This window comes from Pinus tabuliformis, chromosome 3_1 (assembly GCF_031772625.1).
Source record: "Pinus tabuliformis cultivar Carrire ecotype Pingquan chromosome 3_1, CPIR1, whole genome shotgun sequence".
NCBI lineage: Eukaryota > Viridiplantae > Streptophyta > Pinopsida > Pinales > Pinaceae > Pinus > Pinus tabuliformis.
Window position 1 is genome coordinate 85,458,510 of NC_142301.1, and position 13,419 is coordinate 85,471,928.

Sequence of the window (13,419 nt, forward strand, 5' to 3'; positions counted from 1 at the left end):
AGCATAGATCTAAAAGGGCTAGACATTTTTGGATTGGAGCAAGCTTGTAGAAAGAAGGAGTATGACAAAATCCAAGAGCATCAGCTCAGTACTCTGGAAACTATATTATCCAGAGCTTATCAGCAGCAACAATTGGGTATACAACCAGGAAGCCAATGGGATGGTAACCTCCTTCCAAAGGATTCCAAAAATAGGGGGAGAAAGACAGATCTCTAGAGAACTATAGCAGTAGGGAAAATCTTGGTCGACTCAGGCAGATATGCTAAATTAATGAAGTACTATAGGCCCACTCCACATAGTGAACAATGAAGCTCACCTCATGGAATGTAAGAGGGCTCAATAGCCCTGGGAAACTCAGAATGATTAAAAATATGATAAGGCAGGAACAACCCCAGATTTTTTTCTTGCAGGAAACAAAGTGCAACAGTAACACCCTGGGAAACATCCTTTCAAAAGCATGGCCAGGATGTCACTCAGTGGCAGTGGATGCATCAGGCGCATCTGGAGGCTTAGCGATTGCATGGAATACGCAAGCAATATTGCTGTCAAATTTTCACGCATCCCACAATATCATCCAGGCAACATTCCATATAATTGGTACCAACATACATGGTCACCTGACCAACGTTTACTTTCCGCAGGATGCTCCCAATAAAATTGCTCTTTTAGACACCATAGCAACTCTCAACTCCAATAGGGAGCATTCTCTATGGCTCATAGGTGGATATTTTAATATGATCACCAAGTTAGAGGAAAAGAAGGGAGGTCAGGCCAAGTTGGATCAGGATGCGGACCACTTCAAAGACTTTATCCACAATAACATGCTCATCAACATGCAAACACCCAATGGCATGCACACTTGGAGCAATCGTAGGGTTGGGAGGTATCAAATTGCTTCGAAACTTGATAGATTCCTCATGTCAGATAGTGCAATACATCTCGGAGGTGACCTCTCAGCATCCATCCTCCCCTACTCCGGTTCTGATCATTGGCCTATCGCACTCCAATGGCAACGACCAGGAAACTCTACTAAACGTCCTTTCAGATTTGAGGCATGTTGGTTATCTCATCCCGCTTTAAAAGACTTCATCAATCATTCTTGGAACAACTTCACGGTGCCAAAAGGATAAAAAATGTTCCAATTCCAATAGAAACTCAAATATCTAAAAGCCCAAATCAAAAGATGGAATAAGGAGACTTTTGGCAATATTTTTCAAGCTCAACAAAACCTCAACAAGGAAATGAGGGATCTCCAGCAAAAAATAATAACAGAGGGGTACAGGGAAGGAACTCTGGAACGAGAGAAGCACATACATAATCAAATGGAGGAGAGAAACAAGCAGGAAGAGATTCTCTGGAAGAAAAAATCCAGAATCAGATGGCTGAAAGAAGGCGAGAGAAACACCAAATTCTTCCACAGAACCACTATACAAAGAAGAATGCACAATACTATCTCCTTTATCCAAAAGCAAGGGGGGGAAAGAGTGGAGGACCATGCAGAGATCGAACAGGAATTTATCAATTACTTTCAGGAAGTCCTACAAGAACCCCAAATTGACAAAAGGAATGCTATAGAAAAGATTACTCAACATGTGCCAAAAGTCATCACAGAAGACCACAACCAACTCCTTCTCCGACCTGTAATGCCCGAGGAGGTGGACTTAGCCATGAAACAGCTCAAGGAAGGCAAAGCACCGGGTCCGGATGGCTTCTCCACCACCTTCTTCCACTCATTCTGGGAGCTCATAAAAAGGGAAGTATGGCAAGTAGTGGAGGAATCCCGATCTCTTCACTGGCTGCTGCCTTCGCTCAATTCAACTTTCATTGCTCTCATCCCCAAGGAAGACAACACCATCACTCCGGATAAATTCCGCCCAATTTCACTTTGCAATGTCATCTACAAGGTCGTCTCAAAAGTCATTGCAAACAGGCTGAAGCCGCTGTTACCCCTACTCATAGCACCGGAACAATCAGGGTATGTTGAAGGGCGACAAATATTAGATGGCATTATCCTCACTCATGAAATCATACACTCCCTCAAGATCTCCAAGCAGGCAGGTATGATTCTCAAGATTGACCTCTCCAAAGCTTTTGATAAATTAGGTTGGACTTACATTCAAAAAATGCTTCATGCTTTTGGTTTTTCACCAATGTGGGTTCGTTGGGTTCAAAGTTTAATCTCCTCCACCTTTTTCTCCCTCCTCATTAATGGCATCCCCTCTCGACCTTTCAGCCTAGAGGAATCAGAAAAGGGGACCCTCTATCTCTGTTCCTTTTTTTTATAATGGCAGAAGGGCTAGGGAGACTCATCAAGCATGCCCTTCACTCCCAACTCCTTAAAGGAATCTCCATTCACAATACCCCTGCTACCACCCACCAACAATTTGTGGATGACAACATGCTCTTCGGATACCCATCTGTTCAAGAAGCTACCATCTTCAAAGCCCTTCTGAAGGACTTCTCAGACGCCTCAGGCACAAGCATCAACAAAGCCAAATCGCAAATCTTCTTCTTTCACATGCCTCCCATCATTCAACGGGCCATTGCCTGCATTCTTGGTTTCTCCATAGCTACCCTGCCCTCCAATTACCTAGGCGCCCCTCTCATTGACTCTGCCATTAAGCATGCCTCCTGGTGCAGGCTCTTAGAGAAGCTTGAATCCCGTCTCTCCTCTTGGACCTATAGAGCTCTGAACATAGCCAGCAGATTAGTCCTTATCAAAGCGGTGCTTCAGGCAATGCCCCTGTATCTCTTCTCAATCCTGGCAGCGCCTAAATGGGCACTCAAAAGAATCAAAGATCTTCAGCGCAACTTTCTGTGGGGAACTCATGGGACAAATTGTAAATGGGCCCTTGTAAAATGGACTACGACTTGCAAACCCAAGGAAAAAGGAGGCTTAGGTCTGAGAGACCCGAATCACAGCAATGAAATCATGGGTGCGAGAATCTGGTGGCAATGGCTTACAGCACCAAACAAGCCCTAGGGGGTCATCTGGACAGCCAAATATGCCAACCACAGACCAATGGAGGAGCTAATCAGATTCACCCCTGTTGAGAAAGGCTCGTTGATGTGAAATGCCGCCAGTCAACACTTCTTGTTGATTCAACAATACATTTTTTGGGAGATCAGAAGTGGTAATATAACTCGTTTCTAGACGGACGCTTGGAATCAGCTTCCCAAGCTTGAAAGAATTCTTAATCTTCAGCCCAGCTATGATTGGGAGGAACGACAAAGGGAAACGGTCAAACAACAATGGTCACAGGAGATCAACCAAGGCTACAGACAATGGAAGCACCCGGAAAGACTGATAAGAAATACTGACAACCAGACAAGAGAAAACCTGGAAAGAGAGCTCCAAAAATGAAGAATCAGATATTCCGAAGGTAAATATTTATTGAGATGGGGATATACCCCAAGGGGCTCCTTCACCACGAAATAAGCTTACAAAATCAAATGCCAAGATGATGCGCCTCAGGATCCCATCTGGGGAAGGGTCTGGACTCTGGGCATTTGGCCCAAAGTCTCAATATTTTTGTGGCTCACTGGGCACCGAAAAATTCTAACTTGGGACAATTTAAGAAAAAGGAACATACAGGGGCCCTCCATATGCCCCAAGTGTCACTCCCAAGAGGAAACGATACAACATCTCCTGGATTCCTGTTCTCCGGCCAATCAGTTGTGGGAGAAAACCAGTTTCCGTTGTCAAAGAAATTGCCGAACATCTGAGGACATCATCAACTCCATGCACCTCTGGCACCAAAGTCCCTACAAAAGCGCTATCCTTAACCATCTATGGAGAATCATACCTGGCCTCCTCATATGGACTATATGGAAAGAAAGGAACAAGCGTATTTTCAAAGACCAAAGCACTCCCTCAGAAATCATCTGGGACAAGTTCGGCAAGAACCTGGAAGAAACTTTGTCACTTAAAACATGGTTTCCGGATGACTTTCCCACGCTGGCTAATGAGAAAACCATATGGGAAAATTGGAACCTCCAGCTCTAGCAAGGAATCCCCGATTGCAATCCTATCGGAAAAACAAGCATCAACACGAATCTTTGGCTCCCCCCCCACAAGACACAGATACAAGATCAACTTTAATGGAGCTTCTAAGGGTAACCAGGGAACACAGGATTTGGCGGCATCTACAGAGATCATAAGGGTTCTCCTCTCTTAATCTACTTCGGCAAAATAGGATGGGACACAAATAACTCAGTTGAATTGGAGGGGCTCTGGCAAGGAATACTCTTAGCCCAACACCATGACTTCCAGCCTCTGGAGATCGAAGGAGACTCCCAACTCCTCATCAACATGGCCAAACAGCTGCTCAATGGAGCTCATGCGAATAAAATCTCCACTAGCTGGAGACTTGAGGCCAAATTGGAAGCCATAGTAAATATTCTCAACTCCAACAGAGCAATCATTCTCAACCATGTTAGGCGGGAAAGCAACAAGGTAGCGGATTTCCTTGCCAACCTGGGAGTAGACAATAGGCACTCTCTCCTCACAGGGGCCCTAGATATAATTCAGAATCATGAACAGAAACAGGAATGCAACATTCTGGTCCAAAAGGATGCAGGCTCCCCGGATGCGGGTGCTTCAGCTGGCATTTAAGGAGATGGGACAGGGGTGCGGCAAAGCAGGATGACACCTGCTAGCCCAGCACCACCTGGATAAGGATGGGACAAGCCTCATACAGAGGAAGGTGCGATCACATGGCCTCAAGCATTGGGAAGACAGCATGCACAGTCGGAACCTAGACCGGACCATCACCTCTGCATGCTTCAGGTCTAGCTGGGCTTCGGCTCCATTTATTGCAGAAGTTATGGCAGGGGATAGTCGAGGAGAGCTGGTGGTAGTTAATTTCATGTATAGCCATGGACTCGGTTGGAAGCTTCATATGCATCGCTGGTCGGGCGAAGGTGGGTTCTGGGATGCTGTTGGGTCACGCTCGGCTTCGTAGTCACGCCCTCTGCCTGCTCCAAATTTGATCTTTTCTCCACTCTCAGAGTACCTGTGCGCTCTCTCTGCTCCATATCCCATCATGGTGCGACAGCGTTTAATTAGCAGAAGGGGTGGCTCGAGAGGTGGTAGCTCTCGACAGCAAGTCCGGAGGTGAAGCACCTTGGGCTCTCCCTCTTCCTCTGTGGAAAATCCTCGCTATCCCAACACTAGAAGCAGACGAGGTAGAGCAGGCCTTCGCTCAACTCCATTTCCTCTGCCCCAGCACCACTCCCCCCATACCACGCTCTTCCACTTCCATAGCACTCTTAATCAGCCAGTTATCACTGCAACCATCTCCATCTCCTTCTCCGAGGAAGCGATTTAGAGTGCCTAGATGCCCTGCCCTGGAGGCGATATGCCTAAAGCGGAGCCCAGTCATCGCAAAGACCAACAGAATGAAAGAAGAGACAAGGCAATTGTGCATGGTGGACAGCCCAAGCGGAAAGGGAAGGAGGCTATGAGGGAAAGGCAGGAGGATTCAGAGCCTCAGCATGCCAAGCCAGCCATGGAGATGGGCAAGATGAACGAGGAGGACATGCAGCAGGTTGAAGGAAGAGGAGAAGGCGAGCAATCTCAGCCAGATAACCGCGAATATTGGAGTTGCCCGGTAGTGGAGAAACCTGCCACGGAGGAGTTCATAAACCAAATTACCAATGTCAGGTGGCACTTCATCTAACGTTTGGTTCCACCTCTTTTTTGTCCACGTAGGTGCATCCAGGAGGATGAATTGCTGGTTTTATGTTGTTTTCTTAGCTCTTTTCAGAAAACTAAGGAAAATGTTCAATGATGTCCTTTTTCTTTTTGTAATTCCCGCACTATCAGACTGGTTTCCCCTCTGTTGGGGCAGTCTCAGAACTAGTTCTTCGGCAAGCTGAGATAGGCTGTTTTCATTTACATCCAGTTCCTCTCTGTAAATATCTTTTTTTTTTTCCTTTTAATAGATTAACCTTACTTAGCAAAAAAAAAATGCATCTTGAAAAGAAAAAGGCCAAAACTGAATACAATAATATCTAAGTACATGAGATACAATGCCCCTCAAACTAACATGGGGAGGGGGGATCACAACCAAGGAGGCCTTGCTGAATAGGAAAGGGATCTGAAAATATGAATGGATCATCTTAAGGAGATACACATGCTATGGGTGTTGCAAGTAGCAGAAAATGAACCCATCAAATCTATAGAACTAGATTGGAGGTTGGATCAACATCTATGGTCATCTGGGCATGTGGGGGGCTATCTGAAAGGCCACCCCCTCATGAGGTCTGAAACCTCTCATACACAAATGGGAATCAGTGGGACAATCATCTGAATCATTGAACCGTCAAGTGTACGATTCTCAAGTGTGCGATAAGGAGCTAATGTTGAGCATATGAGAAGCAACCAAGTCAAAGGGAAATAATGAGTCCCTTTTCCTGGTTCGAGGCACCAAACAAATATGGAATTTGGAACTAAGCTACACCACCCTCTATACTACTCTTCTGGAATAAATGTGTTTAAGTCGATAGAAGAGAGCTAGCTAGAGTTAAGGCAATGAGGAATCATCAACAAAGGCACGAAGGAACATAGCAGAGTGGCTGATGGACTGACACCAGGGATGATGATGGAAGGAAACATGATGGGTGGTGGACTGATGACTTCCCTTTTCAAAGCATAATAAAAAATGGTTGACCTGACAACGACTGAATCGAATTCAGAGGGGATGGTCAATGATTCAAATGAGGGTTTGGAAAAGATGGCGCAAAAGGATTGGAGGCCAGATATAAGTATAATGGAATAAATGTGGCATGATGATGAATAGAACACTGTAATGGGATGCAATGTGGACTTAGAACAGACTCCATAAGTACAAAGGTGAAACATCTCAGATGCTCTGAACAACGGTGACTCGATGATGTTGCAACATGGGGTAGACTTGGTGGGGACCATAAACACATGAGTAAATGATGGTTACTCATGAAAAAAATCGACATGAGAGTCAACCAGTGCAAAAGTAAAGTGCTGCTAGAGAACAAGTGGCTCAAATGAAGAGATTCAATTTTAAAGGGCAGCAATGTGAAACTTCATGGAAAAAATGGCTTTTGAGTGAAGTGTCAAATTACAAAAAATAAAGAGAGACAAATTATAGAACTTGGTGGAGATTTCCAACGGTGCTGATGGTGCATCAAACGAAGCTACGGTTTGGTTGTAAAGGGCGATGGAAAAACTAGGGTTTTTCCTATAAAAGGGCTTTTTACCTACAAATCCAATTCATTTAGTGATTTGTGGAGAATTTGAAGAGGAGGAGAAGGCCATAAATCTTGTGTAGATCATAATGAGCAAACCAACCATCGAAATTTGGATTTTTGACTTTCAGGTAAGTGGCCTTGTCTAAAAATGGCCTTAATGCTTCTTGGAAGAATGATTTCTGATGAAGAATCAAGGTAAGAAAGGAAAACATGAATGAACTACTATAGAAGGTCTAGGATCATCCATGTTCATCAAGTCAAACATGGGGACTGGGTGGTATGTGTGGCATCACATAGAGTATAATATTTGAATATATGGTATCAAACATCTATGATATGAAATGTGTATATGGCTCGCCAGAGAGGCCGGTTGGACAAACTATCTAGGGAATGGAAAGATAATAGACGATACCTAGATAATTGGGGTCTAGGCCGAGACTTATGTTAACCAAATGAGAATGTAGCTAAGGAGGGAACTGTCATGCCCCCAAGTATGGGATATTTCCATTGAGCATATGTGATGGAGGGGACTAATTTGGCATGCAAAGGTGGGAATGATGCCCCCTAGGAGGAGGAGTTTGTGGAGTGCCATTGTGTTCCAAGTGTTTGAATAAGGGATTCAAGCATCTCAGCCGAGATGGCATGAGATCCTCCAAAGGATGATGAGGAAATGTAGGGGCATATGTTCCCCCCAGTCATGTATAAATGAATGTAGTATGCTCTGGGCATACCGAATGTATTTAGAGTAGTGGACTCAAAACACATTTTGATAATGTGGTTCACCATTTTTTATGGTTGTCTTCGTATGGGAAGAATGGATGTATGAAGTTAGAGAAAGGAAATGGTGGATTACCAATCTTGTTTGGTTCTATATATATGAATCAAATGGATTGAATTTCTGGGTTCGCATACATGGTTTAACTATACCAAAGAGTGCCTTCGGATATAAGGAATTGATGCTCACCTAGAAAACATGGTGGTTGAATAATAACAATGTTTAGGGGACTGAGTTGTTGATATAATATGAAGGGGTGATGAAGTGGATCATCCCAGGGTGATGTGGAGTGATATGAGACTCTAGCGGTTATTCTAAATGGGGAAGAATGATGGTACTAGAATCGATACCACCAGATGCACTAGGAGGGTTGGGGAGAATCAATTATCCTCGAATCTCAAAAGTGGATTCCCCCTTACCCAAAAATTGGGTGGAAATGTAATGGCCACAAGGTGTATGTGGTTTGAATTCATGGATTCAAAGTAAGGGGTGATTAAACTAATTGAACTCACTATGGATAAAACCTTTGGACTCCACAACATATTGGTCATGGGTCTGTTGCGAAAGGAAGTACGCATGATGGTGCATATCATCCCAAGGGTAATTAGGGGTGTTCATGGATTCTATAATGTCTTCACCAGAGTGGAAGATGGGTGAACTGGAGGAAGAAAGAACACATGATGAGGAAGAGCTACCTGAAGCATCTTCATGATAAATGAGGTTCGTATATGCATCATCACAACTAGGAGACATATGACTAGTAGAGGGAGAATCTATCGATGCTCAAACTGATGTGTCTGCTGAAGGACGTTCAATGGAATCATGAGAGGAGGTATCTAGGTAGTTCTTAGGGAGTGATCTCATGAATGATGATAGGTATAGAATAGAAGCATAATTGTCTATCATCTCGACATCAGGGGCATGGATCACGATGGGTGGTTGGGAAACCTCCTTTTCTGGAGTAGGGGTGGGACTAGACTCTGTAGGTAAAGGAGAAGGGGACTCAGTATGAGTGACCTCTATTTCATGAAGTACTTGAAGTGTATCATGAAAATATTCAAGACGGGGACAGTGATGGGAATAATGGTCGTAGTTATCACATAAAGCACAAGGGTGATTTGTGTGTAATGATTGGATTATCTTAGCCAATTAAGACAAGGTTACTTTGACCTTGGGGATGTTAGGATCATGAAAGGTATCAGTGAAAACCTCTTTAATGTGAGGGAGTTCAGGATAGTTATTGGTGGCATGACTGAAAACATCACACAAAGCACAAGGAACAAGAAGCTTTAGGGGCTTAGGGGAAGCTGAAGTTGTTGGGGGCACCTTGTCTTGAGATCCGTTCTTTTTGGATTTTCCCCCCTTGCCAGATGCTTTCACAGTACGAGTAGGATCCTATTGACGTTGCTATGGAATTGAAGCAAAGGAAGGGGTAGGAACGATCGGTTGGATTGTTTCAACTGATGAGGTGGAGTGTTTTCAAGGGGATCAATGTACCAGACTGGGATCCTGAGGGTGATATTAGGTAGACTCAATGTAGCCATAACCAATGTATAATAAACTTCGGGATGTGGAAACAACAACAATATTTGACGAAAAGGGTAATGACCTGGAGGAACAACTCTCACATGGTTAAGGTTTGGGGGACCGGAACTGGGTGGAAAAGGATTTGGAGAGACACCAGTAAAAGAAGGTGGTCCTTGAGGAGTTGTATCGTTAGGCATGGTTGAGTCAGGAAGAGGAAGTTGTGAAGGTGAGGACTGTTGTGCAGACATAACAGCCCATTTTTGGGTGGCCCACGATGCTCGGAGCCTGCAAACACTCGATGAGCTAGGCTTAGAAGGAGTAGGTGGCAGGCCATAGTAAGCACCAAGCAATGAGGAATATTTATAGACTCTGGGAGAAACATGTTGGTTTGTGTTATATTATTTCCATAACTAGCCCACACACGAGGGGCGGTATCCCCCTTTGTATGTTGCGATGGTAGCCCCCATGCATGGGGTCCGGGGCAGCACCCAAGGAAAAAACATTTGGACCCTATATTAAGTGGGTAGACCTACCTATGGTTTTGTGCATGGATTTCGCACATGGTTTTAGGCATGATGGTTTTCGGTCCATGGTATTTTGTAGATCCGGTTAAGGGAACTATGGTTATGTTCTAATCCAGGGTTAATGGATTGAGGTTTATGGATGCTTCAACATGTATATATATGTATTGTAACATTGAAAGGAACATAATGAAAAATAAATCTGGTAGTCCCGGTTTTGGGATCTAGGGGAAAATATCTATGTATATTTGTTTTATGTGTTATGCTCTCGCCATTGTTTATTTGCTATTTTTACAATTCGTATGCAGGTAATTTTTGTACGGGGTTAAAACCTACATTTGGTATCAGAGTTGTTTGGGCTTCGAGGGGATGCCTTTGATGCTGAGGGGTTTTTCTCGGGCCTGTGGTAGATCCTATTCAGTGGGATATCTGTAGGATCGATTCTTGTGGTGAAAGAAGATGGAAAGCAATGGAAAGATAGAGATCTTGAAATTTAATGGTTAGAGTTTTGAGTTGTGGAAACTCAAGATGGAGGATCTGCTAGTGGATAAAGATCAATGGATCACAGTAGATCCAGGTACAAAACCAACAGCCGTGTCTGATGAATAATGAAAGAAGTTGGATTAGAAGGCAAAAAGCACAATACGATTGCATGTCTCAGATTCAGTATTTATGAATGTATCAGTGGAAGCTACGAAAAAGGCTTTGTGGGACAAGTTATGGACTTTGTACCAATCTAAGTCTCTAGTGAATAAACTGTTCCTATGAAAAAATCTATATAACTCGAGGATGAAAGATGGAGACTCGACGAGAGATAATTTGAATGCATTTAATACTGTGGAAAGCAAATTATTATCTATTGATATTAAAATTTTAGATGAAGATAAGTGCATCCATTTGTTGTGTTCTCTACCAGATTCGTGGGATAGTTTGGTTATTGCAATAGGTAGCAATGCAACTGCATTCTAGTTTGATGAAATAGTCTCATCCTTGATGATTGAGGAGATGAGAAGAAAAAATATGGAGATCCAGAATGGTGATGCCTTGTCTATACGAGGACGATCCCAAAAGATAAACAAAAATAAGTCCTTGAGTGGGAGATATAAATCTAGAGGGAGATCTAAATCTCTAGGAAATCCTGTAAAGGTGTGCTAGAAATGCTGAAAGGAAGGGCACTACAAAAGGGACTGTAAATCTAAAGCTCCTGAGAAAGGAAAGGGATCTAATGATGCTCCTTCTACAGAGGTGAAAACCACCTCAGATGAAGGTGGGGATGTGTACTTATCTTCTTCTTTAAGTACACATGTAAATGATGAGGCATGGTTGATTGACTCAGGTGCATCCTTTCACTTCACTCCCCATAGAGAGTGGTTCTGCAAGTATGAGAAATATGGTGGTGGTGATGTCTTCTTAGGGGATGAAAGGAAGGTTAGAATCATTGGTCGTGGAAAAGTAAAGTTGAAGTTGCAAGGTGGAAGGATTAGAACTATTAGAAAATTATATATTATAGAGCAACGAAACACATAAAATATATTGCAGAAATAAAAACACAGAAAACACATAAAACAAGAGAGACACAGATATACGTGGTTCACCCAATTTGGGCTATGTCCACGAAGAATCAACCAGTCCTTCCTTTTATATTATCCAACAAACTGAAGAGATACAACCTATAGTTTATCCGATGTAATTCCCTCTTCACTCTCACACGATCTCCTCTCTCTTTCTCACTCATAATACAGATCTACATAGACACAATACAATTCCCTCATATATAGCGAGGGGTTTCCTTCTAAGGAAAAAAACCCTAAATTAAACATAACTTCTACCATCAGATCTCCAGCTAATGAATGGCTTAGATTGACTATGCAATTACAAAATTTTACAAGGAAATTTTACATCTATTTTTAGCTTCAGGGGCATTGCCCCCAATCCCTCCACCAAGGCGAGCCTCCCAAAGGTCACAGCCCCCCCTGGACCCCCCCTACAGCGTAAATATTATAGGCGGCATTGCCGCCACATTATGAACTGGGCTCCACCATAGTGATACCTCTCAATAAAGAAGATAACTACGCTCCACACCCAACAATCTCCCACTTTGAGACTGATTATAGCAACTTCACCGCTGCTTCATTTTCTGGAAAATGACTCCACTTTGCACCTGGTTGTTTATCATCTTATTCATCATTTTTGAAGACCAATTCAAACTGAACAAAATCTTAGTTTCTCCCTGGTTACAACTTTTGTTAACATATCTACAGGATTCTAGCTAGTGTGTATCTTTTCCAGCTTCAATTGTCCATCTTCCAATGTTGACTGTAGGAAATGATACTTGAGCTATCTATGTTTTGTCTTGGAATGAAATGTATATTTCTTTGCAAGATGTATGGCACTCTGGCTGTCACTGTATAACCTGCCCAACTCTTACTTCTTACCCAATTCATCCAGAAACCTTTGTAACCAAATCATTTCTTTACTAGCCTCTGTATCAGCAACATACTTTGCTTTTGTTGTTGAGAGTGCAACAAAACTTTGTAGTTTTGAAACCCAACTGATAGTTTTTACACCTATAGTAAACACATACCCTGTTGTGCTCCTCCTGTTATCTTTATCACTCGCCATATCTGCATCAACATATCCCCATAGAGAAATGTTTGAACCACCAAAGAATAATCCTTGATTTGTGGTACCTCTAAAATACCTAAGAATCCACTTCACCGCCATCCAATGTTCTTTCCTTCGATTTTTCATGTACCTTCTTACAACTCCTAGTGCATGTGCAATATCAGGCCTTGTGCAGACCATTGCATACATTAAGTTTCCAACTGCTAGTGCATATGGAAATTTAGATATATCATCCATTTCATCCAAAGTCTTGGGACACACTGCCTTACATAGTTTGAAATGGCTAGCCAAAGGTATACTAACTGGTTTTTCATTCTGCATATTAAATCTTTTCAACACATTTTCTATGTACTCACTCTAAGACAATGTTAATTTTCAATTCTTCCTATCTCTAGTTATTCTCATACCAAGGATTTGTTTTGCAGCACCTAAATCCTTCATTGCAAATGAGTTCACCAATTTTTTTTTGAGCACATTTATTTCCTGCATGTTAGAACCTGCAACAAGCATGTCATCTACATACAATAACATTGTAATATAGCTGCCATCATTTTGCTTTTTGAGATAAACATAATGATCAGAGTGACATCTAGTATAACCTTGTTCAGACATAAACCTGTCAAATTTTAGATACCACTGCCTTGGAGCCTGTTTTAAGCTATACAAGCTCTTCTTCAACCTACACTCTAGCTTCTCCTTACCTTTTACCTCATATCCTTGTGGCTGCTGCATATATATCTC

At 42.8% G+C, this 13,419-nt stretch overlaps 1 protein-coding gene across 1 annotated transcript; it reads left to right on the top strand.

Moving 5' to 3' along the window:
* Nucleotides 1-305: 305 nt before the first annotated feature.
* On the top strand, nucleotides 306-1,130 carry LOC149185885 (uncharacterized). The gene has a single exon (XM_089409160.1). The coding sequence runs from the start codon at nucleotides 306-308 to the stop codon at nucleotides 1,128-1,130; it is 825 nt and encodes a 274-aa protein (XP_089265286.1).
* Nucleotides 1,131-13,419: the final 12,289 nt, after the last annotated feature.